Source organism: Silene latifolia, chromosome 2 (genome assembly GCF_048544455.1).
Source record: "Silene latifolia isolate original U9 population chromosome 2, ASM4854445v1, whole genome shotgun sequence".
Classification (NCBI taxonomy): domain Eukaryota; kingdom Viridiplantae; phylum Streptophyta; class Magnoliopsida; order Caryophyllales; family Caryophyllaceae; genus Silene; species Silene latifolia.
The window spans coordinates 67,128,418-67,156,410 of NC_133527.1; the positions used below are offsets into that span (position 1 = coordinate 67,128,418).

Sequence of the window (27,993 nt, forward strand, 5' to 3'; positions counted from 1 at the left end):
CGGTCGCGTCAGTGTACTCAAGGGTCTCGGGGTACTCTGGGGGCTCGATGCCCGCCGCCTCAACCTCCTGTGAAGCCAAATATTTCTCATTAATCGATGATCCTTCATCATAAGTTCTCAAATAAATCAAGTAAAGAAAAAGAGTAAAGATACTCACCACTACCGGCCAGTACACCAACCTCCCGTAGAGGAACGCCGAGTAGTCCTCGCCAGGAAGAAGGAGGGCGTCACCACCGACGCCAGCCAAGTCAGCCTCCCTCTCTGCCTCAGAAGGCTCCCTGAACATCGTCCTAGGAGGATCGATGGGAACCGTCAACACGTCCCGAGAGCACTGACGAGCCAAGCGCTCGCCCAAGTACCACACAGTACCCATCGACGTCCTCAGCAGCAGCCGACTCGAGCTCCTGGGTCGAAGGACCTCAGCCACAAAAGGAGGCGCTCCGGCATACTCCGCCCAAGGTCCGGACACCCACTGTGATAAGACAAACAAGGATCATTCCTATGATCGATTAAAAACAATGAAGAAGCGAATGAATATAAGTGAGATGCTTACGCTGCCCAGCTGAAGAGCGTTCACGTCCCGCCGGTAAACGCCGTGAGAGGAACGCTTGCTCCTCGTCCTACACATCACCCAATCCCTCACAACGGGATAGGCCCTCTCCAGCGGCTCCGTCCTCTTGGGCGCGAGGCCCGGGAAGTAGGAGTACACCCACGCCTGTGAAACAAGATAGTCAGTAACGATCATTCGTGATTTGATAAAGAAAGGAATTCATTTCAAGCCTCAATGAAGGTTCATACCTCCAAAGAGTAGTCCGGTCCGACAAAGCACCAGGAGAAGTCCCCTTCTCCATCAACTCCGGACGAACCATGGCCCTCATGAAGCGAATGAGGACCACAAAGCCAAAGCAGTGATGACCCGGTCCCCAATGCCCTAGGGAGCTCGGGTCGAAAGGAAGGGAAGAATCTTCGCCGACAAACCTCTCTCCCTTGTCTCGAGGTAAATCGAAGACGAAACCACCGAGCCACAAACGAGCCCTCTCGCTCACCAGTACAAGGAGGAGCAAATGTCTCCCTCCCATCAATCGTCACCGGCCGGATCTTTCCCACAAAGTAGTCTCTAACGTAGGAGCTGGGCACCAAGCCCGACACTGTGACGGCCTTCGGCGACAAGTTCCAGCCGATCAGCCTCCTCGCCTCGGCCGAGTCCGCCCTCATGGCAGTCTCCGACCACTCCACCTCCTCGGTCCCACACGGCAGACCAGAAATCATGCCGTAGTCCTCCAGAGTGACTCCCACCTCACCAAAAGGCATGTGAAACGTGGAAGTCGTATCCCAGAATCGGTCCAAGAAAGCGCGGACCAGGCTAAGGTTAGCCCGCAGCTTCCTCTTCGCTATATCCCTCCAGGCCTGCACCAAAGGACCGAACGCTCCACGCTCGATCATGGCCCGCTCCTCCGGCGACAACCGCTCGTAGCACTCCATCGCTGTCGTGTAGCCCGAGAACGACCTGATGTTCCCGGCCTCCTATTGTGATTTGAAACAAAAGTTATCTTTAGTTTTGAATGAAAATTGGAAAAGATATGAGCAAATGAAACGAAAGAAGATGAGTGATGAGTAGTTAATTCCTATTTACCAAGCTCTTCACCGTCCTGTAGGACAGGTGACCCTCTGCAGCCCACAGAAGGTGCCTACTCTCCCAAGTCTCAGCCCATGCAGGAGCTCCTCTCAGCTGACGACCTCATCGCCCAACGTTGGCCCATCTCGGGGCCTCCTCCTCCTCAGCAGCCTCCTCCTCGTGGACCTCGTCTCCAGCAGCCATAACCGCAGCGGTGAAGGCCTGCTCTAGAGCCTCCTTGACAGCAGCAGTGTCTATCTCCATGGGAGCTCTCCCAGAAGTAGAAGCCACATCACCTGTGACATTAAAGCAAATATAGGTCGCGTCGCATGACGACAAGCCTTGGTTAAGGGATCTTCGAGCCTTTGGAAGCCCTGAAACCGCTCTTTTCTCGCCGTCTTTGGCCATACCCTCACCAACCCGATCACTCATGTGGTAATATGGGTCAAGTCAAGCCTAATTTGAAGCCCAGTTCCGGGTTCGAGTCGAAATTTCGGCAGCATTTCGTTATAATGGCGATTATGCCTTAGAAAGTGTCCTGAAAAAGCTGTCACAAACCAAAATTCCGAAATGGTAGAAAGTTTACCCATCATCCCAGGGTTCCAAATATCAAGTTTCATCACAAATGGGCAATCCTAAGACTATTTTTGAAGCAATTTACGGTTCAGCAGTGAAACCGTCTCAAATTTCACTCAAAGGCTCAAAAACTCAACGAAAATTCGAGATAAATACATGGTTATATTCCTTATACTACTAATTATCCATTTCTAATGGCAATTTGACAAAGCAAATGCATTTGGGGGAAAAGCCCCAAATTTTCGATCAAATTGGGTCATGAACCCTAATTTTTCGATCCAAAATTCGACAAAAACAGAAGATTAATGCAAGAATGAGACACATACCTCGATTAGTCATGATTAATGCAAGCTTTTGGATCAAACCTTGGCGGAAATGGTGAAGATTTGAGAGAGAAATGTGTAAATTATGTTTCGAACAAATGATTTCAACTCCTCTGATTATCGCGTTTTTACGCAGAATAGACACTTTGGGGAACAGACGCAGCAGGCGCTGCGCCTCTTCTAAGAGACGCAGCTCTTGCTGCGCCTCTTTCTTGTGTTCCCTCCATACGAATTTTCAAAAATTCGTTATGAGTTCGTTATTTGTGGGCCCATCTTTGGTGCGCCTCTTCCTTGATGCTATTTTATCTTTTTGATCCGTTTGACGATTTTCTTTCGTTCCGGCCCGCATTTACCAAGCCAGCTACAGACTGTTACACGTCATTTATTGCTTCCGAGACTTTGCTTGTCGCAACGAGCAAGTATTCCTTCACAGGTGTTTCGACACCCCTTCACGAGAGTAAGCGGATATACTTTCCCTCTCACGATATGGAGATTAACGTCTACCCAAGCAGATTTCTCCTCAGCAGTTCCCGCCTGTGTCCTGCTCTTTACCCTTTTTCTCAAAGACTACCCAATCAGTCTTCTTTCAGCAGTTCCCGTCTGTGTCCTGCTACTCACTTTATTTTAACCTTCACACCTGATCTTCGCTCCTTAGCTCCCATGCACCTCCGGAAGCATTTCGAGAAGAAGTCTCAGATATGGTCTCTTCTTATGGCTGGCGAGCCTTCATACGTAGTCTAATGGACTTTAAACGACCCTCCCCGATAGTCGACAGACTCTAAAATGTTCCCGACGACAGGTCCTTGGTTCAGACCCCCTTGAACCGCCTCGCGTCGCCATAGTCGTCAGGTTGTAATCTTCGATTGACATGATGGCTATACTTTGACTTTCGCCTTGTCCAAGCCTCAGTCAAAGTGGGGGCTCTGTAGATACCTCATTTCTGCACCTCTCGCAAACCACCCGGTGATGATTGGGCCGCATGTTTGGTACGCGGAACCTTTTTCTGACAATTTATAAGTTTATCGTCAAGTGATTTCTCAAATATTAATGTCTACCTCTTAGTTGTCATCTACGTGCCGATATGGTCGTTTTGACAGTAAATAGAGTACATTTGGAGTCCGAGCCTAAAACCGTCTCCATTTTCTGATAAGCGTTCAATCCCGAGGTAGAATGTTCTGGAATGTTCCGGATATTTCTATTCCATATTTAATAAATATTTCACAATCTTAATCTTTTGGCAAACAATTTCCCGTAATATTCATATAAAGTATTAAGGAAAACCAAATTATTCCGTCCTTCCATAACTCAAACACGGAAAGCTTTCTTCCGCAGGAGGAAACCACTTGGGAACAGACGCAGCAGTCTTTGCGCCTCTTCCAAGAGACGCATGCTTGCTGCGCCTCTTCCCGTCCTATTCTCGCGTAGTTTTCGTATCTTTTTCATATCTTTCCGAGATTCACTTCCAAAGAGTCTCCGAAACCCTATTTCCTCCACGTGATTAGTATAAATAGGAGCCTTCGCTCCTCATATTTCTCACGCGAGTGTCCGCCCTTCTCTTCTCCCTTTGCATTCTAGACTTTTGTTCTTACTTTTTGGCGCCTACGTGCTTGATCTTTCAACCACGTAAGCTCGGATCCTTCTGAGTACCAGCCTCGTTTGCATGACCGACCAACTTGACCAACTACACATCAATCAACTTAATTAATCTGTTTTAATTCCTCTTTCGAGGGCACTTTCTTTGCATTCGCGTCGAGCATCACTAATCGATATCTTAGTCCTTCTCGTTTTGTCAACATGTAAGTATGAGGGTGTAAATCTCTCTTTTATTTATTGTATTTTACTTATTGTATCACAATTGTAAGGTTTATGTCGAAAATACCTCTTAAAACCGATTTCTAAAACGTGCTTTAAAAACCTCTTTTTACGGATTTCCAGAAGACTGGCCGTCGAGAAGGACGCAGCAACTGCTGCGCCTCTTCGAAGGAGCGCAGTACCTGCTGCGCCTCTTCGTGAGGCTGCCGCAGTTCCTGCTTCCTTTCTTCTTCCTTCGTCCTCTGTAATTCGTCTTGTTTTATTTTGTTTTCGTCTGTTTTCGTTAATTCTTTGACATAACATCATAATAATTCCACATGTATATTATTCATCATCATTAACATGTTTAGTTCATCATAAATCCGACTTAAATCCCTTATAATCTCATATTTGCGGGTTTTCGTCATTAAATTCAATCCGGGGTTGTAGAAATTCGATTTGTTCATATTGAGTTTCTGGAATTCATCATTGACATATATTTTCATCTGTTTATCGTCATATTCGTCATATGTTCGTCATTAACTCATCATGTTTAGTCTAATTAATTTGTTTAGTTAGTTTAATTCACTAATTAATCATTCGTCCATGTAATTAATTCGTTCACTTCCGTCTCATCCATGTTTTATCGTTTTCATGACCCATTAATCACATGTAAATAACCTACTAATCACTTTCATCCGAGTAAATAATTTAATCAATCATTAAATTTACTAATGAGTATTAACAATACGCAATTCCGGCTTCACAGCCAGAATTCAGTTCAGGAACAGACGCAGCGTCTGCTGCGCCTATTCCAAAGGACGCAGCTCTGCTGCGCCTGTTCCGGGTTGAATTCTGTCCCTGAACTCTGTGGTTGCCTTGACTTAGTTTATTTAGCTTACGTATAATTAACTATTAACCGTATTATCGCCTTCTGATCTGTTCGTAATTTTATTCTTTATTCTTTTTCTCAAATTATCCGTTTTAAAGGTATTTTCCACATAAATCGCTAAACCCATTGTAATTATTGTAATTTTCATTATTGTAATTTTCTTTATTGTATTTATCATTATTTCTTATGCCATTTGTATGTTTTCACATGTAATTGAGCATTAAATCCTACTTCGACCTTAATTGTTTGCTAATTACGTGTTTCACCGACTTAGCCTAATTTTCGCATGTTAGGATAAAAACTTGGATGTTGCATTGCATGCATACAATCTACGATATATCGAGTACGAACAACTTCCCAAATCATTAGTAGAGGCCGCTATCGAGGCGGGCGGGATTAGGTGTTCGATCAAAAAAGCTTCCTAATACGTACCCTCACCCCTTACTCCAGATCTCCGTGAACACCCGTGTTCATTGGCATCCACGAGAGTCATTCTAGACATAGAATGCTAAGGGTAACGATTGCTTAGTGTTCATGTCACTACTTTGTGTCTTGACATGACGCGAGGTATTCGAACGGTTCCAATTTCCCATAAAAATTGGTGGCGACTCCAACAAAAATGCAAACGCTTGTTTCTCTTCTCTCCCAAGCGCCCCCGTGGGCCCCCCGCTGTCCACAGAAACAACAAGTAAAGTGAAATGATTATGTCTATAATCATCCACTACACTCAATTTACACAGTCTAATGTGCCATTTACGGGTCCATTTTGGTTCTTATATTTGTCGCACAATTACGTGTAAATTTTATTTAAACATCGTATCATGTTTAAATGCTTCCAATTAATTTTGTCTAAATCACTCCGTAAATATATGTGTACCGCTACTCATATAGTTTACGTACCAATACTAATCACATTAGTCAATTAGTACTAATTTATTAATTAACTGCTTAATCATTAATTCCCGTCTCAAATAATTTATTATTTAATTATCGCATAATTAAATAATAATTTCCTCACCTCAAGTTCACAACTCGATATCTCTCTAAACCAATCTAATCCGTATCTTTTAGTCATTTTATCAAGGGACTAATTTAAAATGTATCTCATACAATTAATTAGCTTTCGTGCTGGGGCTCGTTCCTTTAAGTGTGACCGAAAGGGACAGCTGAACACCGCCGTCTCACGACAGTAACGTCAAACCCTAGTTGGGCAACCGTTACCGATATACATTGATCAGCTGAGTAGTATTGCCAATGAATATCCCATGCATATTCCTTACAATACTACAAATCCAGGCAACCACAACGGCCCTTTAACAACGGTTATTCACGAAAATCACCAAAAGACGTTGTAGAATGGATAATTATCTTTGCGCGAAATTTTACTAAACTTAATTACAACGGTTATGTGTTGTTAACCGTTGTTATTGGTTTTAACAACGGGTCAAACTTGAAAAACCGTTGTTAATATAAAAACTAATAACAACAGTTTACTCTGTAATACATTATAACCGTTAATAATTTGGCGCAAAAATAGTGAAAATTAATTACAACGGTTATATCAGTACCCGTTGTTATTAGGTTTTAACAACGGTTCTAGATGCAATAATCATTGTTATTGAAGTTTGATCGCTTTATTCTGCTATACGCTAAAAAACACAAACACAAGCTAATTAATACTGCTACACAAATATCATCCTCCATTCCTCCCTGATCGTCTCTCTCTGTCTTCATCTCCGTCACTGTTGTCACCGTCTTCTCTCCCTCATCGTGTTTATCAATCAGGTATATATGTTTCTTAGCTTATTAACTATTTCTTATTAAGATTTTCAAGCTATATATAGATATAGGATTGTTCAATTTCCTGGCCTATGAATGTCGATTATTTTTGAATTTGTGAATTTGTTGGGTTATTATCTAATTTGTTGATAATTAACTTAATTGCTTTCCTGAATTTTGTTTATTTGTTTGCCTATTATTGGATTTTTTGAATTAGTTGCCTCTATATTACGAATGCAGAAAAATGACTCGAACTTGGATGATTGATGCAAATATGAGTGACCGCAACTATAAGGATGGTTTAGCTGAATTTTATGAAGTCGTTTCGAACAATTTGAAAGGTTCTTCTCGTATTACATGTCCTTGTGAAAGATGTGGTAATATTAGCTATATGGCTTTTCTGGACGTTAAAATACACCTAGAAAAGTGGAGATTTAGTCGATCCTATACACGTTGGATTTTTCATGGGGAACCATTAGAGGATGAGAATAGCTCTGAAGAAGATGATGTTGAGGTACACGAAAGGCTAACTTATGATCCTGAGTTTGCCGAGTTTTTTGAGTTGGAAGAGTTGGAAGCAGAGAAGTTGAATGTTGAGTCTATAGATAATGAAGAGAATGATGATGAGTCGAATGCTTTTGAAGATGTAGGTGATGACATTATTAACTGGGATGACCTTAACAACATGTATGAGAAGTTGTGTGAGTCTGAAGCACCTCTGTATCCTGGTTGTAAGTTCACAAAAATATCGGCTGTGGTGAAGTTGTATAATATCAAGGGGGCAAATGGGGTGAGTGACACGTATTTCACTAGTTTTTTAGCCTTGATAAAAGAGTTGCTTCCAGATGGTAATGTTCTACCTGTTAAGACATATGAGGCGAAAAAAATAATAAGAGAAGTGGGTATGAAATATGAGAAAATAAATGCATGTCCAAATGATTGCATATTGTATCGGAAATTATATCAAAACTTAACCAATTGCTCTAAATGTTTGGAGTGGCGTTATAAGGATAAGGAAGGGATCCCGGCTAAGGTGTTGTGATATTTTCCATTGATACCAAGAGTCATAAGGATTCATGCGAATCCCGATGATTCAAAAATGTTAACTCGGCATGAAACAGGAAGAATAAATGATGGAAAGCTAAGACACCCGGCAGATGGTATGCAGTGGAAATCGTTCGACGCTAAGTATCCCGAGTTCGGCAATGAATCTAGAAACTTACATCTAGCGCTGTCCACTGATGGAATGAACCCACACGGAAACATGAGTAGCCAACATAGTACTTGGCCAGTAGTGTTGGCTATTTATAACTTACCTCCATATGTGTGCATGAAAATAAAGTATTTGATGTTGTCGTTGTTAATTTCTGGCCCTAAACAACCTGAAAATGATATAGATGTCTATTTGGGACCTCTTCTAGATGATTTGCGAATGTTGTGGGATAGTGGGATAGAAGTATTTGATGCATATAAGAACGAAACTTTCAATTTGAGAGCGATGTTATTGTGTACAATATATGACTATCCGGCTTATGGCGACCTTTCTGGGCACACAGTTCATGGGAAAGAGGCTTGTCCATTGTGTGGGGAGGATATCGAGTCTGAATACTTGAAGTCTTCTCGTAAGTATGTGTATATGGGAAATAGGAGGTTCTTGTATCATGACCATTGTTATCGCAAGATGTAGAAAACATTCAATGGAAGACAAGAACTTCGTCAACCTCCTAGAATTTTGAGTGGGCATGAAGTTTATCAGAAAGTAAAGCATATTGAGATAGTTTATGGGAAGAAGAGCGGCTCTAAATTGTCTACTCGTGGGTATAAGAAAAGATCCATTTTTTTTGATAAACTTCCATATTGGCCTGACCTGGAGGTCAGGCATTGCCTCGATTTCATGCACATTGAGAAAAATGTCTGTGATAATATTATTAATACCCTTCTGAATGTTCCCGTTAAAACAAAGGATAACACCGTAGCTAGGGAAGATATGAAAATTATGGGTATTAGGCTAGAGTTGGCACCACAGAAGAGAGGTAATCGTACATTTTTACCGCCAGCAGCTTATACCCTTTCACGGAATGAGAAAAAAGAGTTCTGTGCATGCTTGAATAGAATTAAAGTGCCACATAGTTATTCGTCGAACATCAAAAGCCTAGTGTGTTGGAATATGTGTCCTCCGACAATAATGCGATCACAACTGTCGATCATGATGATCACATGTTTAAATCTCATTTTAAAGAATACATTTGGGAAGTAATTTTTACTGTCAACTGGTCCACACATATCGGTAATGATTGGCTGACTAGAATTTGACATTACTGTCGTGCGACGGTGGTGATTAGTTGATACCCTTAGGTCATACCTAAAGGATAACACTGTTAATTGATCATTTAATTGATCGTATGACGATACGGGTTAATTAGATTACTTAAAATTGACGGACGATTTTAGAAGTAATATTTACGTATCTCATTATAGTTTGATTAAATAAGATACGGTCTAAGTGATCAAATTGTTTTATTACTTAGATGAAATTGTTGTTTACAGAAACAATTGAACTGAATGAATAATTTATTATAAATACAAGATGTTGTGATTTATAATTGGTAAAATATTTTGGTACAAGTAATTATGAATTACTAAGTCAATTTTGTATATGACGTATTTTTATTAATAAGTTGATTTTTAATATGTTAAAAATACATAACAATTTTACATGACATGTGACATGTGACAAATTGACAAATTGACAAAGATAAAATGGAATCCATTTTATCTTAATATGATCGAAATTAGTGGGTGTTTTAGGATAAATATTGTGTTGATTTATTAAGTGGAAAACACAATTATATTACCGAAAAACTAGCCATGCAAACCTACTTGCTCTTGTGAAGACAACCTTGTTCATGCATTGGCCCCTTTACCCTCCGCCTACCCGGTTTCATTATAGAAAAGACCAAAGGAGTTTTCTCTATAATTAAACCTAATATACTACATGAAGAGTGTATGATTTTTATTCATTCAACCATCTAAAATAAGAGTTTTAGAGTGATAAAATTTTCTTCCTTCTTCTCCTCTCTTAACCGAAATAAGAGAACAAAAATAAAGATTTTGGGTCAATTTTATTTAAATTAATATTGTTCTAGTATTAATAATATTAATTTTGTTAAGAGAATATCTTGGGTATTAATCCTTGGGAGGGATTCTCTACTTGAATCCTTGTTCTTCCATTTTAGGAGTGCTCAAGAAGTAAGAAGAAGATCTTACTTGTGCCCAATAATCCGAAATCTTCAATGTAAGATGATGATTTCTTCCTTTTTTTATTATTGTTTGCATGCATAAGGTCAATCTTTAATTTCATGACTAAATTAAATCATCACATATATGAATATGTTAAGTAATTAGATATAGATTTCTAACAAGCGGTATCAAGAGCCTTAGGTTGTTTGCATGCAAATCGGTTATAGTTTTTCCGAGTTGTACGATTAACAAATAAAACTCATAAATTTGTGTTATTATGATATATCACGAAATAAATTATGCATGTTAAAGTTTCGGATCCTAAAATGTATTTAGGATATTTTGGTTAATTTATGGATTTTTATTGTTCATTTTATATAATAATGGCATTAAAAATGTGATTTTATGATAAAAATGTCATTTTCGGACTAAAATTAGCTAAACTTCGAATTTTCCAGTGGTTTTTGGATATGTTTTCACATATGTTATTTTTAGATGACCTATAAAGTTTCATAATTTTTGGAGTTTTTATGCTCGAAATATGGATTTTTCATGATAAAAATCGAATTTAAATGAAAAATAGGTTAATATGAGATAAATTTCGAATCTTCTCATAGAAATTTATTATGTTATCACATGCAATTTTACAAGATGTATTTAAAATAATAGGCTATATTGGAGTCTTTATGCATGATTTATGAATTTTTGATGAAAAATAGCATAAATAGTGACTTAATTAGTGAATAATTGCTAAAACATACTTCATGACTAAGGAAAAACGTCACATGTTGCATTTTATTATCTTTTTCAGATCTAAAATTTAAAAGTTGATAAATATAATTTTTCTCATGTTTTTATGATTATATTTGATAAATCCGATAAACCGCAACATTGTTTTTCCCGATAAATTTCGAAATTTTTAACCTAATATTTTGAACATTATGAATGTCATGGTATTTTTCCAGAATGTTCATGAGTTTAAATTTCAAATTTTGAATTTATTTGAAATTTTTGTGATTTATTTGAAGTTTATAGCATTTTATTATAATTTTGAGTCCATTAAGGAACGCATGTTCATACATATTATAATGCTGCATTTTATTTATGATTGTCATAATTCTATTTTATGTAATTTTTGAATTATGTAATTTTACTTAGTATGGCCTTAGTTTTTTAATTGGTATTACCCGAAATGTATGGGAATATCGATTCGGTTGTAATTTATTGTGATCTCGTATCACCGTTTTGTAATTTAATAGATTTATTTTATTTTAATTACATATGTATAATAGGAAATTATGTAATTTGTTATGTAATTTAATTATTTCGGAGTTCCTTGAAGACGGTGTCACTCAAGAAGGCGATACATAAAGACGGTGTTACCTCAAGATGCGTGCCAAAAACCGAAGTTCAAGGGACCAATGGAGTTGGTTTCCGAATATGTAATAGTTAATGAGATTTTCTATTTTAGGAAGGCCATACTAGGATTTAATTTATGCTTTGCATTTTATTTATATGTCGCATGCATCGCTAAATCGCCATAACTAAAACATGCATTATCTTTTAATTGAGTTTATCGACCGTGTCAATTAGAATTATAGTAGATCACCGCTTTAGTTCACTTAAAACGTGGTAGGTAATAAATTGACGTGAACTCTCGCTAAAATAATCAATTGAGACATAGCCTCACCAAAAAGTAGAAACCATGAAAACCTATTTCGCGAGGGAGTGCACTCGGCCCTACCGGGATACAAACCTTGTTACGTAGGGGAAGTGAGTGACAAATGTCTATCCACCGAATTCATATTGATAAGGGATGAATCGGCCCTACCGTGCCCAAGTTGATGTGGATTTGGATCATGGACACATTTATTCGAAATTTGGATTGAGCTCAACGGAAGTATTCGTGACCGTAGTCGCATGTGTTCCGGGCTAAAGATAAATGTTAATGTAATTTTATCGACCAAGAGTTCTAAAAGTAGAATCAATTAAAGCGTTAATCCACCGAGTTATATTGATAAGGGATGAATCGGCCCTACCGTGCCCAAGTTAATATGAATTTGGATCTTGGAATCATTTATAATAGTTGGGTAGAGGTCACTATATAAATGCTCATATCTTGTTTAATTTTATTTACAAGTATGACTAAAAAGACAAATGTTAATATTTCCTTTTCCTCCATACTTGTAGTTCATTACAATGAATCCATCAAACGCTACCGCACCGATAACTATTGAGTCATACCACAATGTTTTTGACGACGTTTGCTCCAACAATGATTTTGACACTACTAGAGAACTTCATTTTGGGATAGGTTCGGATGGAAACCTTAACTTCATCACTTCTACTAGACCACCTACTACTACTAGATCTCGTGTGAGCCAGTCTCAGGAAGACCGCCTCATAAAATCTATAGGATCTTTGTCTCTGGAAGATAAAGATGCCAAAACTAGTGGGAGCTCAAGCAATCAAGTTCTTGCTTCAAAGGGCAAAAAGTTCAAGAAGAAGGGAAAGAAAGTGAAAAACTTCAAGCAAGTTGATGATGAGTGCCATTATTGCTATGACATCGGACATTGGCTTAGGAATTGTCCCGTATATTTGCGAAATATAAGGGAAGGAATCATCGTTCCAAAAGGTAAAATTCCTAAGGAAATTTGTGTTATTGATATAAATTATACTTCCACTACGACATGGGTACTGGATACCGGTTGTGGTTCTCACCTTTGTAATCATTTACAGGGTTTAAGAGACGTGAAGAGGCTTAGCAAAGGAGATGTGGATCTACGCCTTGGAAATGGAGTTCGAGTAGCGGCCGAATCCAAAGGAACTTATGTATTAGCTTTGCCTAATGGATTTGAGTTGTATTTACATAATTGTTTTTATGTGCCTACACTCTCTAAAAACATTATTTCTATCGCTATGTTAGACATGGACGGTTTTTGTTTTGTCATTAAGAACAATCGTTGTACTATTTCAAGGAACGACTTGGTTATAGGCCAAGCTTCTTCCATTAATGGCATTTACATTTTAGAAACCTCAAATCCGACTAATGATATCTATAACATTCAATCAAAGAAACTCAAATCAAGTGACCCAAGTGAATCGTTCATTTGGCATTGTCGATTAGGTCACATAAACGAGAATCGTATCAAAAGATTATTTCCAAGTAATGTGATTACACCATTTGATTATCAATCATATGGTACATGCGAATATTGCCTACTTGGCAAAATGACTCGTAATCCTTTTAGTGGTAAAGGGACACGAGCTAGTGAACTATTGGGACTCGTACACACCGATGTATGTGGACCAATGAGTATCACCGCTCGAGGAAATTATGACTACTTCATAACCTTCACCGATGACTTGAGTAGACATGGGCATGTCTATTTAATGAAATATAAGAGTGAAGCTTTTGAGAAATTCAAGGAATTTCAAAATGAAGTAGAGAACCAATTGAACAAAAAGATAAAAGCACTACGATCCGATCGTGGTGGAGAATATCTTAGCCTTGAATTCGATTCACACTTGAAAGGTTGTGGTATCATATCACAACTTTCTCCACCCGGAACACCACAACTTAATGGTGTTGCCGAAAGGAGAAATCGAACCCTACTTGATATGGTTCGATCCATGATGAGTCAAACCGAGTTACCAAACTCGTTTTGGGGATTTGCGATTCAAACCGCAATTAGATCTTTTAACAATAATCCCAGAAAGATCACCGAAAAGACTCCATGTGAGATGTGGACGGGAAGGGTTCCCAATATATCCTATATGAAAATTTGGGGATGTGATGCTTACGTCAAGGCAAAGACCGACAAAAAGCTTGCCCCAAGATCTGAAAAATGCATCTTTCTAGGTTACCCCTTGACCTCTCGAGGATACTACTTCTATAAACCTCAAGGAAACAAAGTGTTTGTGTCTTGCGAGGCTGTCTTCTTAGAAAGAGAATTTATTTCTATGAGACAGAGTGGGAGAAATTTTGAACTTGATGAAGTTCAAGAGCCACAAGCCAAAGTAGAGACGCAAGAAGATGTTCCTTCGTCGTCTAGCGCGGTTGTCCCTCCTCCACTTAGAAGAACGAGCCGTGTTATTCGCCATCCCGATCGATATGTGGGGCTTATCGAAGAAGATGGAACACTCGATGTGCTGCTTTTGGAAAGTGACGAACCCGCAACCTACAAGGCCGCAATCTCTAGTCCTAATTCCTCCTTATGACTTGAAGCCATGAAGTCCAGAATGGATTCTATGCATGAAAACCAAGTTTGGAATTTGGTAGATTTGCCTAATGAGGCAAGACCTCTTTAATGCAAATGGATTTTCAAAGTCAAGAATGGCATAGAAGGACATGATGATGTCTACAAAGCTAGGCTAGTGGCAAAAGGATTTACCCAAGTCCAAGGTCTCCATTATGATGAAATCTTCGCCCCTGTAGCCATGCTAAGATCCATACAGATTTTGTAGCGATCGCCGCATTTCATGATTATGAAATATGGCAAATGGATGTCAAAACCGCTTTTCTAAATGAGCATTTAGAAGAGGAGGTGTACATGATACAACCCGAAGGTTTTGTTGATTCTATAAATCCTAAAAAAGTGTGCAAGCTTAAGAGATCCATTTATGGTCTTAAGCAAGCATCTAGAAGTTGGAATAATCGATTCGATCATGTTATAATAGAGAATGGTTTCACTCGAAGTGTTGAGGAACCATGTTTATACATGAAATTCAGTGGGAGCAATGTTGTGTTCCTAATCTTGTATGTCGATGACATACTACTCATTGGAAATGATATTCCAATGTTGTCTTCTGTTAAGAAGTGGTTAGGTAACCACTTCCAAATGAAGGATTTAGGAGAAGCACAATGCATATTAGGTATCCGGATCCATAGAGATAGATCCAAGAGGATATTGGCACTAAGTCAAGAGTCTTATGTTGATAAGATTCTTCGACGGTTCAGCATGGACAAATCTAAAAGGGGATTGGTACCTATGGTAACTAGGACCATATTGAGCAAGTCTCAATCTCCCTCCGAACCCCATGATGTTGAACGCATGAAGTTGATCCCTTATGCTTCCGCTGTTGGATCAATCATGTACGCCATGATATGCACACGTCCTGATGTCTCGTATGCCTTGAGCATGACGAGTAGATATCAAGGAAATCCAAGTGAGAGTCACTGGATAGCCGTCAAGAACATCCTTAAGTACTTGAGAAGGACTAAGGATTCTATCTTGGTGTTTGGAGGAGACACCGAACTCCGTGTTAATGGTTACACGGACTCAAGTTTCCAAACGGATAGAGATGACATGAAATCACAAGCTGGTTTCGTTTTCATGCTCAATGGTGGTGGCGTTAGCTGGAGAAGCTTCAAGGAAGCTGTGACTGCGGATTCAACAATGGAGGCTGAGTACATTGCAGCATCAGTAGCTGCCAAGGAAGCTGTGTGGATCAGGCAATTCACGGAAGGTCTAAGAGTAGTACCTATCGCCAATGATCCCATCACTCTCTATTGTGATAATAGTGGGACGACCTTCCAAGCTAAGGAGCCAAAGTCGAGTAATAGATCTAGACATGTACTTAGAAAATATCATGTAATAAGAGATTTCATTGAAAGAAAGGAAATTGCGATTTGTAAGGTTGGGACGGATGACAACATAGCCGATCCGCTCACCAAGCCTTTATCGCAGGCCAAGCATGATGGACATGTTGCGTCCATGGAACTTAAACGTGTACCAAGTTTATGTTAGATTTTGAAATGAAATAAAAGTGTTGTTTTTGTTCATGTTCATAATCGAATTTGTCTTTTATATTTTCTTTACACATTGTTATATCCAAACGGGTTGTAGAGACAATTGAACCCCGTTAAAGTGAACGCGGATTAGCATTGTATTCGCCCATAGTTACTTACATGAGGTGACGTCTCGAAGTGACTAGAATGTGATGCGATTGATGGCAAGTTCAAGTGCCATGGAGTCATATGAGAATGACTAGTCGATCACATAGGCAGACTGTTAGGAACACTTTGTCGGGCCTTATGACCGCTTATAGAGTTCTGGCAAATTTATATAGCCTGGTCGTGGCGAGAGCTACTATAGTATTCTAATGAGTCAATTCTTTTGATTAAAGACTGTTCGCTTAAGATGGCACAGTTTCAGATTAACTTTGATTTATGTTACTACGACCTTCGTAAATGGGGTCAAATGGGCATATTTTGGGTTATGATGGCTGTGGCTAGTCGAAGGGAATGAGTGCGATAGGAATTGTCCACCTCTAGTCAGGGTTATAACAATATCTCAGGGCCACTCGAGGAGTAATGATCTGGAAATGCGTGGCCACGCTCGGAAGATATCTATGGTAGATAAATCCGGTCAATCAGTTATTCTCCAGATCGAGGAAACCACTCTCGATATGATCACTTGTAAGTACGACCTGAATGACACCTTGCATTGAGTGGGAGATGTAATAGGACAAGAGAATTGGTGATGCACACTTGTCGAGGACAAGTGGGGGATTGTTGGAATATGTGTCCTCCGACAATAATGCGATCACAAATGTCGATCATGATGATCACATGTTTAAATCTCATTTTAAAGAATACATTTGGGAAGTAATTTGTACTGTCAACTGGTCCACACATATTGGTAATGATTGGCTTACTAGAGTTTGACATTACTGTCGTGCGACGGTGGTGATCAGTTGATCCCCTGAGGTCATACCTAAAGGATAACACTCTTAATTGATCATTTAATTGATCGTATGACGATACAGGTTAATTAAATTACTTAAAATTGACGGACGATTTTGGAAGTAATATTTACGTATATCATTATAATTTGATTAAATAAGATACGGTCTAAGTGATCGAATTGTTTTATTACTTATGGGATGGCTCTTCTGAGTACCATAGAGTTCCAATGGTGGCCTGGGATAAGGTAACATTACCTAAGAAGGGAGGTGGTTTGGGGATTAGAAGAGATGATATCTGGAATATAGCCACTGTAGGTAAACTGGTTGATTGGATTTATTGTAAAGCAGATAGGCTTTGGATCAAATGGGTGAGTGATGTATATATCAAGGAGAAGGACTGGTTTTGCTATACTCCTCCTGCTGATGCTACATGGGTATGGAAAAATATCTGCAAAGTAAAAGACAAGCTTAAGACTGGTTATACTAATGGCAGTTGGACTGTGAGTTCTAAAGGATATTCTATCAGGAGTGGTTATGACTGGCTTGCTCCTGATCTTGTTCCTCTTGATTGGCCTGCAATTGTATGGAATAACTGGAACATTCCTAAGCATTCTATGACTACCTGGCTTAGAATGCACGAGGGTATGAATGTGAAGAGTAAGCTGATGAGATATGGATGCTGTCCTGATGATCTGTGCCTGCTCTGTCAGCTACAGTCTGAAACAGTGGAGCATTTGTTTACTTCCTGTGTATATGTTACCAAAGTTCAGTCTTGCTTAGCAAAATGGTATGGTGGTGGATTTCCTACAGTGACTGGTCTGCTTGCTACTCAGAAAGATAGCATCCAATGGAAGGTAAGGGTAGCCATGTTCAATGCTTTTACATATTCTATATGGTATCAAAGAAACAATGCTAGAGTGAATGATGTTCTGCTGAGGCCTGAGCTAGTGGCAGCACGAATAGAGGAAGAAGTCAAGAGAAGGGTTAAGGTGAAGTGTGGAAGTGTTGCTGATCAACCAGGTTGTGGTTGGCTGCAAAATATGGGAATGAATTGATTGCTTGTAATGGGATTCGATCCCTGCCTCTCTTGTAACTATTGTCTTAATTTTTGATATATAATATACTCACATTACACCAAAAAAAAAACAATTAAACTGAATGAATAATTTATTATAAATACAAGATGTTGTGATTTATAATTGGTAAAATATTTTGGTACAAGTAATTATGAATTACTAAGTCAATTTTGTATATGACGTATTTTTATTAATACGTTGATTTTTAATATGTTAAAAATACATAACAATTTTACATGACATGTGACATGTGACAAATTGACAAATTGACAAAGATAAAATGGAATCCATTTTATCTTAATATGACCGAAATTAGTGGGTGTTTTAGGATAAATATTGTGTTGATTTATTAAGTGGAAAACACAATTATATTACCTAAAAACTAGCCATGCAAACCTACTTGCTCTTGTGAAGACAACCTTGTTCATGCATTGGCCCCTTTACCCTCCCCCTACCCGGTTTCATTATAGAAAAGACCAAAGGAGTTTTCTCTATAATTAAACCTAATATACTACATGAAGAGTGTATGATTTTTATTCATTCAACCATCTAAAATAAGAGTTTTAGAGTGATAAAATTTTCTTCCTTCTTCTCCTCTCTTAACCGAAATAAGAGAACAAAAATAAAGATTTTGGGTCAATTTTATTTAAATTAATATTGTTCTAGTATTAATAATATTAATTTTGTTAAGAGAATATATTGGGTATTAATCCTTGGGAGGGATTCTCTACTTGAACCCTTGTTCTTCCATTTTAGGAGTGCTCAAGAAGTAAGAAGGAGATCTTACTTGTGCCCAATAATCCGAAATCTTCAATGTAAGATGATGATTTCTTCCTTTTTTTATTATTGTTTGCATGCATAAGATCAATGTTTAATTTCATGACTAAATTAAATCATCACATATATGAATATGTTAAGTAATGAGATATAGATTTCTAACATAGTGTCGATGCAAGACCTAAAACTCACCGGGTTAAAGTCAAATGATTGTCACACTTTGATGCAACAATTACTACCTGTTGCTATTTGTTCCATTTTACCTGAAAAGGTAAGATATGCGATAACTAGATTTTGTCTCTTCTTCCAGTCCATATGCGAGAAAGTCATCGATCCCAATGACGCGGATTCATTGCAGGACCTCGTTGTAACCTCTCTTTGTCAGTTGGAAATGTATTTTCCACCCTCTTTCTTCACTATCATGATTCATCTGACCATTCACTTGGTTAGGGAGATTTTGTACCTTGGGCCCGTGTACTTGAGATACCAGTATCCTTTCGAGAGATTGATGAAAGTCTACAAGGACTATACATATAATCGGTATCGTCCGGAAGGTTGTATTGCTGAACGCGCTATTTTAGACGAAGCTCTTTCATATTGTTACGCTCATCTCTCCCCCGAGGAGTTGATTGGCGTTCCTAAGAATCGTCATAGTGACTGGATGACCGGAAAAGGTATTAGGGGCCGGGTTGAAAAAATTGTGACACGTGAGATGTTGCATTTAGCACATACGTATGTGCTAAACAACGAGATGAGGTGCAACCTTATATTCAAAAACACAAAGATGAGCTCAAATACGATCACCCAAACAAGACCGAGAAGTGGATTGCAAACGAGCATACGAAGACGTTTGCAGAATGGTTTAGGAATATTGTCTTAGAGTGTACGAATCAAACTGGTGATGACATCTCTCCTAGGTTACTGATGTGACCATAATTAGAGCATACTTAGTCCCCAAATTAGCCTCGTTCCCATGCTTTTTAGTGCATATTTGGGTCATTTATTGTCTTTAGTTCTTTGTTTTGCATATTCTTTAAGGTTTTGTGTCCTTGGTAGGAAAGGAGTGCAAACCTTGCATTTTCATGGCAAAACGAGACTAAATTAATTGAATTCAATGACCAAGGATCAAGGGGAGACAAGATTAGAAGGCCTTTGTACATACTATAGTAGATGGGCAATGATGAGAAAAGATCATTGCATCCCCGAGGAAATCCCTAAGGATTTTATGAAGGAAAGGGAAAGGGAAGAAAAGAAGAAGAAAGCACGCTGCAAGACAATCCGTGCGTCTTCTCAAGAAGACGCCCGTCCACCAAGCCACAATCTGTGAGTCTTCCTTACAAGACGCCCGGGCAACAGCAACCAGAAGACGCCCGTCTTCTCCCAAAGACGCCCGGGCAGCAACCTAGGAATCCGGCCGTCCCGTGCCTAAGACGCACGGATTCCAAGACAGCACAACTTCGTTTCTTCAAGCTTCAAGAAAGATGCCCATCCTTCCAAAAATACCGGCGTTTCCCTAAGTAGGGACTTAATCGTCATTTAAGCCCTTAGTTAACCCTAATTCCTACACCTAATCTCCACTATAAATACCCCATTAGTCTAATTAGAAGAGCATGTTCTTCTTATCAATTCTTAGAGTAGTTAATATCAATCAAATCTCTCATTAGTTTTGTAATCAACAATTAATCAAGTTTTAATACAAGTTTTATTTCCTTAATCTCTCTTTTGTTCATCCTTTATTTTGGGTAATTGAAGATTATTTGGGTTATTATTGGGAGATTGACAACCTCTCAATCAAGCATCAAGTACTTCTTTTATTCTTTGCTTTATTATTGGAATCATTAGTAGGTATAATTCTCTTAATCCCTTTTTAATTATTGCTAATTACTTTTATTTGTTCACCATGTTTCACTTTGTTGGTATGATTGACAACCTTGCTAGCATGTTCAACATGATAATGAGTGAGTAGTTCCATAGCTAGGGTTAATGGGTAATTTGGGGAAACCAACATGGGGAATGATTCATGCTTAAATTAATATGCTTTCATGGTTTATTTTCTTGCTTGTTATGATCTCAACTCATGCACATGTTATGTTTGATGAAATGCGAGCCTATGAATCCTTGCATTTTTTACCCATCACCTATCTTTTCAATGAGACTTGTAAGACATAAACCAACTCGAGTCTCATTAGACCATGCATGTTGTTGAGTAGGGAAGACTAAGTCGACTTGTAGGTGTTGTACAATCTAATCGATTCGGCTCCGGGACCCAAACTTTCCTAGGATTGTAAGATATAACCCAACTCAATCCATCACAATAATAATTGCTTGCTTATAATTTGAGAACATGTTTGTATGATCAATTCCCATGAATCCCCTATGACCCCATGACACCCTAGTGCTTTTTATCAATTGTTTACAACCCTTTTCAATTCATCTTGCTTATTTACTTTCATTGCTATTTAGTTTAGTGACCTTCTACATCAACCCAAATTGTGACACCCCTAAGACACCTCTAGTTGCAATAGAAATCTCATCTCAATTCCCATCCCTTGGGATCCGACCTTTACTTACCTCTTTACTAATTGTAGAGTTGTTTGTGAAGCTATAAATTGTGTTTTGGTCTAGGTGCTCCTAATGACAAGTTACCGAAAAGATATAGTCCGACCATAAATGGCGCCGTTGCCGGGGACGGTGTTAACTTGATTTAGATTTTCTTATATTGTTATTAGTTATGTCTTTCTTTGCCTTGGGTAAGTAAAACTTCTCAAGGTTTGTTCTAATTGTTTTCGAGTTGTTTGATATTTTACATGTCTAGAAGGTCACAAGGTGACTTGTTACCCTTTGATCGTGAAATTGAAAGAACTTTGACAACCAATAGAAGACTTGCTAGAAGAAATTTGAGAGGTATTGGTGAGGTTGTAGATATTCAACCAACTATTGAGTTCATCAACCCTTTTGCAAGAGAAGGTGAGAAGAACCCAACACAAAATACAACACAAAATCAACCCACAATGCCTAAGTTTTCATCACATTCCGTACCCACCAAGGAGAACCTACCCAATGGTACTCCCACACCACAACATCTAACCGGAAATTCAATTGCCAAATCCGCATTTATCCAATTAGTCGAAAGAAGCCAATTTGGGGGGATGCCTAGTGAAGACCCTCACTCTCATATGGAGGCTTTTTGTGACTATTGTGATGCGATTTCTCAAACCGGTGTAACTCAAGACCAAATTCGATGGGTCTTATTTCCTTTTTCTCTAATTGGCACCGCGATACAATGGTTGAAGAGCCTTGATAAGGCCACTCTCGGAATTGATTCTGGGAAGAAATTGGCTCTAGCTTTCTACAAAAAGTTCTACCCACCGGAAAAGACTAACATGCTAAGAGCTCAAATTACGGGTTTTAAGCAAAGGGATGAAGAATCTTTGTATGAAGCTTGGGAGCGGTTCAAAGGAATTTGTCGCTCATGTCCTCACCATGGACTTAGCGAGTGCTTCTTGGTACAACAATTTTGGAACGGTCTATATGAAGATTCAAGGAACATTCTCAACATGGGATCAAATGGAATGTTCACCGAAGTTGATGACAATCAAACTTGGAACAAAATTGAGGAAATGGCGGTCCATAACTCACAATATAGTAGACCTCGCAAGGATACTAGAGGAGGAAAGCATGAAGTGGACTCCGTTACTCAATTGGGTGCTCAACTTAGTGCTCACATTGATACCATCAATTTGAAGTTTGAAAAGGCTATGGCTAGACTTGAAGAAGTCTCAAAATCACCAAAGCATCATGTTAATGCCATGACGGCATCTTCATCAATCCCAAGTGGGATATGTGAGAATTATGGAACTTTGGGACATAACCCAAGTGAATGTAGGGGAACTAATGAACAAGTGAATGCTTTCCAAGCATACAAGAGTGGTACCCCTTATTCCAACTATTACAATGAAAACACCAAATTCCATCCAAATCTCTCATACAAAAGCCAAAATGTTCAAAACCCTCAAACAACATACACCCCACCTCCCATGAGAAACCAAAATCAAATACCCTTTTACAACCAAAACCAAGGCTACCTAAATCAATCTCCATACAATCAACAAAATGACCAAGGTTTTGATGTTCAAAAAGCGGTCCTTCAAATGCAAAAGAATCAACAAGAGTTTTTCACTCAAATGCAAAAGGATAGTCAAGCAAAGGAAACCACCATCAACAACATCCTAGCTCACACCAAAATGTTGGAAACCCAATTGACTCAACTAGCATCTTCAAGCTCACAAAGACAAAAGGGGCAATTACCACCTCAAAGTAATCTCCCAAGACATGAAACGGTTAGTGCCATTCACTTGAGAAGTGATACAAGGTATGAAGCACCGAAGAAGCAAGTTGAGGATGAGGTTGTGGAAGCTAGTGACAAGGAAAAAATTGTGCAAAACTCCAAAGAGGGAGAATCATCAAAAGAAGAAATCTCAAAGAAAAATGAAGACAAGGTCAAGGAGAAGGAGCCCATTGTGATTAGACTTCCTTTTCCGAGTCGTCAAGCCAAGCCCAAATTTGATGACCAACTTGGAAAATTTATGGAAATTGTGAAGAATTTGGAAGTCTCAATTCCTTTCACGGAATTAATCAATCACGTGCCGGCCTATGCGAAATACATGAAAGACGTCCTCACAAAGAAGAAGTCGAACCGGAAGCTTGAGACTATCGCCTTCACTAAGGTGAGTAGTGCAATACTTCAAGGGAGTTCACCTCCAAAACTCAAGGATCCGAGAAGCTTCTCAATACCGTGTACCATTGGCGACACCACGATTAACAAAGCCTTATGTGATCTAGGGGCTAGTGTGAGTGTTATGCCGTACTCGGTGAGTAAAAGGTTGGGGATGGGAGAGCTTAAATGCACCAATATCACACTCCAAATGGCCGATAGATCAACGAAGACACCATTAGGGATATGGGAAGATGTTCCCATACGAATTGGGAAATTTTTCATCCCGGTGGACTTTGTCATTGTTGATATGGAAGAAGATTCCAACATTCCAATCATTCTAGGAAGACCTTTCTTACACACCGCGGGTGCGGTGATTGATGTGAAACATGGAGAGCTTACTCTATAAGTGGGAGATGAGAGTATAACTTTCAATCTTGACAAGACTATGAGAGCTCCCCGTTTGCATGAACCATGTTTTATGATTGATCATTATAGCCGGAAGGATGATAAGAAGAAGTCGGAACTCCAATGGAAGAAGAAAATTGAAGATGCTCCATTCAAAGAGCAAGTGAATTGTAACAAAGAGAGCTTGCAAAGCTCACCAAAGTCAAGCAATGAAGAATATGGCCCCATTGGCCAAGACAAGATAATGGGAGAGTTGTCTCTATCAACTCAAGAGATCTTTAGTGATCAAGTAGATGAAGTGTGTGGTCTTTGGGACGATGAGTTTGAAGGGATTTTCAATCCCTATATTGGTAATGCTATCGATCAAGACCGACAACAAGGGCAAAGATCTATTGAAGTTCTTTATCACGACAATGAACAAGCTTTTGATTACTTCTTCAAGGTGTTGAGCAACATCAACAACACCTTGGACATGCCCCCATGACATCTCACTAAGGATGAGAGTTTGGTGGTGTCCTCCCTAAACCACCATTTGTAAATATCTCTAACTCCCTAACTCGCATTTTAATTCTTGAATTACATTTTTTTGTCATTTTTGGATTTTTATGCCTTGATCAAGATAATTATCATGTTTGAGAGAAGTGAGGGAGGGACTAATGATTTCAATTGATGTGTAGTGTTTTAGCTTAGTGTGGGGATAGCAATTGCCTAGGCTATTCATGTCTTAGTAGTGCCTCCACAATGAAGAGCACGAGATTTTTAAGAATGAAAAATGACAAGGGATATGCTAATACACGGATGGAACTGAATCCGGGTAAAAGGGGAAGAATCCGAGCTTTTTCAAGAGAACCCGCCCGTCTTCAGGCAACCCGGGCGTCTTGGTCCGAATCCGCCCGTCCTTCATGAGCTGAATTTTTGAAATTTTGGGACTGTTAGCAAATCCGGGCATCCTGCAAAGAATCCGCCTGTCCTCAGAAAGACGCCCGTCTTGCAAGAGAATCCGCCCGTCTTTTTGGCTGAGAAAAACAAGAAAAATCCCTGGAAAGGAATCCGCCCGTCTTCACTGAAAGACGCCCGTCCCGCACTTACAAATCCGTGCGTCTTTGCTAGAATCCGCCCGTCTTTAGGCGAGGATTTCTCAACCCAGAACAGACAGAATCCGAACGTCCCGAAGGAAAGCCGCCCGTCTTCCTCCTACATTTCAAAATTTTCGGGTCTTTTATAAACCCCCTGCCACATTCATTTCTTCATTCCTTCATTCCAAACACTACCCATAAACCCCAATACTCAAAACCCTCATCCTCTCCATCACAAAAACAAAATATCCCTCAAACACATTCATCAAAATCAAATCAAATCATCCTTTTAACAAAAATTAATCACTACTCTTTCAACAAAAATCAAACCAAGCAACAAAATCTTCAACCTTTGAGTCGATTTTTGAATTTATAAAGACAAAGCCTTTCATCTTTAAATCGATTTGGGTACACTTGAAAATTGAAGATTTTCACTCTTTTCTTGGTTCAAGCATCAATGGCAAGGACAAAAGGAGCAACAAAGGCACCAAAGACAAAGGCACTCTCAACAAGACAAAAGAGTCTTCAAGCAATGAAAGCCTCATTGGCTATGGTGGTAGCTAGCTCAAACTTGGAAGTACAACAAGAACAACCTCCCTTGGAAGCAACTACTTCTACTACTCCGCAAATTGCTCAACTTTCGAACTATCCGGAGGTAATTTTCATTTCCAAATCCCATAGGGACACTTTGGCCAAGTATGCTAGAAAATCATTTCTATCCACCAAGTTTATTTGTGAAGATGCCTTAGATAAGTTGGGTGTCCTTGAGCAGACTAGAGCCTTCTTTAAAGCCATGGGGTTGGAAAAATTGTTTACAACAAAAGAATTGACATACCCCTCCCTTACCTTAGAATTCTTGAGTTCTTTAAAAGTTAATAAGGTAGAGACCATGGAAAACATCGAGTTCCGCCTAGCTAATGTTAGTAGGCGTATCTCCTTTGAGGAAATGGGTGAAGCATTGGGTCTTGATGATTCACATAGTTATTTCAAGAATGTTGGCAAGTATGACCCCACTCCTCTTTGGGAGGCGATTTCCGGAAGGAAATTTGAGAACTATCATGCTAGTCGCGCTCTATTGGTTCACCATCCGGGCATTAGAGTGTGGCACAAGGTCATAGGAAACACCATCATTGCAAGAAAAGATACCAACCACTTTACCAAGCTCGATTTTGTTCTTCTTGAGTCGGCCTTGAACATTGGAAGGGAATTCACCAAGCCTTTCAACTCTCTAAGGCTTTTGGTGGATAGATGGCTAAATATTGATAGTGGGAAGCAATGCACTACCGTTATTGTGAATGGAGGTCTAGTCACTCTTTTGGCTAAATACTTTGATCCGAACTTCAACAAGGATAGCAAGTATGTGGCGAAAAAGGGTGGTCATCTCATTGATATTGATACTATGATAAACAAGTACAAGTGGGTCTCTCATAACCCTCTTGACACCAAGTATGGGTGGCTCACTAGTGAGGCTAGATCTTTTACTTTGCCTTTGAAGATTTGTCGTTTAAGTGTCCACTGGACCAACTATCTCCTTCCCCTTTCAAAAGAGGCCGAATACATTATCCGACAACAAAAGGGTGAAATTGAAATGCCCTCCTCTTCCATTGTCACACCACCCTATCCTTTCAAGTACTAAGAGTTCAAACCCGAAGGTGTTGAAGCAAGCAAAGATTTTATGACTCTTCTTATGCAAGAGATGCACAAGAAAGCTTTCAAGGATCGGGAAGATGCTTACTTAGCCCAATATCCACCCCTCCTTCATTTAGCTAGGCAAGGACTACTTGATCCTTCATGTCCTTTGCCTAGTTGGGCGGATAGGGAAATCTTCTTTCTGAGTGCATCTAGGGATGAGAGTCCGGGTGATAACGAGGTTGTTGGTGATGCGGTTGATAAGGAGGATGATGATGAAGAGGCTAGTGAAGAAGAAGAAGAGGATGATGAACAAAGTGAACAACAAAGTGAAGAAGGGAGTGGTGATGAGTCCACTTCTATTGAGGAAGATGATGATAGTGATGATATGATGGAGGATTAGCAAGATTTGGAGGCTCCTACCCTCTTGAGGTTTGTCTATCTCTCTCTTTGTTTTATTTATTTAATCTTGATCATGATTGGTAGTCCTAGCAACATAGAAGACTAACACCTCGGCCCCATTGAGGTGTTCTTATTTCATTGTTCCCACTTTTGAAAATCCAAAATGACAAATTTAGCTTCATTCATTGCATTGTGTGTGCATGAACTACACCCAACCTTAGGACATTAGAAATAATGTCTAACTCGGTTTGGGAAAGTACATACATACACAACGGGAGGTAATCTAAATTATCCTCTCCGTCATAAACAAAAACCCATGCATCATGTAGTGTAGATTAGTGTAGCTTGCATTTAGTGTAGAATTCATGCATCATGCTTGCATGATTTCCCATCATTTTGGCCATTGAGGACAATGCCCATATTAGTGTGGGGATGGGGAATTCTAACTTAACTTTTATTCAAAAATCCAAAAAATTTGAAAAATTTCGAAAAAACCATAAAAATTTGAAAAATTGAAAAACCAAAAACAAGTTCATTTTCCTTTATAGTGTAGTCATGTATATATTGTTGTATATATTGTGTTTGTTTTACCCTTGTTCACATTAATCGACTACGCCACATCCGAGACATGAGGATATTGAAGACCGCATGGTATGATCTTTCCAATCTCCTTTTTCCTCTTTATGTTAATGACTATGTGGCTTTATTTTGATTGATGCGGTACAACAATGTGAACTTAGGACTTGCATTTAGTTTATATGTCATAATAGTTGGTAGAATCATTTGCATTAGGATGTTTATATGTTAGTTGCATCATGGCATTTATTTGCATGTTATAAAATTTTGCGAAACCGTCTACTTGGGAAGCTTGACAAGTGTATATAGGCCCTAGTAGATGCTTTTTCTTCTTAAGACTTTGCTTGTTAGAATACTTGTAAAACACCCTAGGATGTGTCATGCTAGTATCCTTTGACCCATGGATTAAGGCCTAGTCAAGAGTACCTT

At 39.1% G+C, this 27,993-nt stretch overlaps 1 protein-coding gene and 1 non-coding gene across 2 annotated transcripts; one reads left to right on the top strand and one right to left on the bottom strand.

The window, feature by feature from the left end:
• The first annotated feature begins 17,133 nt into the window (after nucleotides 1-17,133).
• LOC141640905 (uncharacterized) lies at nucleotides 17,134-17,961 on the top strand. The gene has a single exon (XM_074449583.1). It carries the CDS (start codon nucleotides 17,134-17,136, stop codon nucleotides 17,959-17,961), a length of 828 nt encoding a protein of 275 aa, XP_074305684.1.
• A 4,181-nt stretch (nucleotides 17,962-22,142) lies between these two features.
• LOC141645691 (small nucleolar RNA R71) lies at nucleotides 22,143-22,249 on the bottom strand. The gene has a single exon (XR_012545168.1). It is a non-coding gene; the product is annotated as a small nucleolar RNA R71 (small nucleolar RNA).
• Between the last annotated feature and the right edge of the window lie 5,744 nt (nucleotides 22,250-27,993).

What these genes read in the sequence shown, in the direction of transcription:
- LOC141640905 (XM_074449583.1), top strand. Translation starts at nt 17,134, where the DNA reads ATGGTGGCCTGGGATAAGGTAACATTACCTAAGAAGGGAGGTGGTTTG.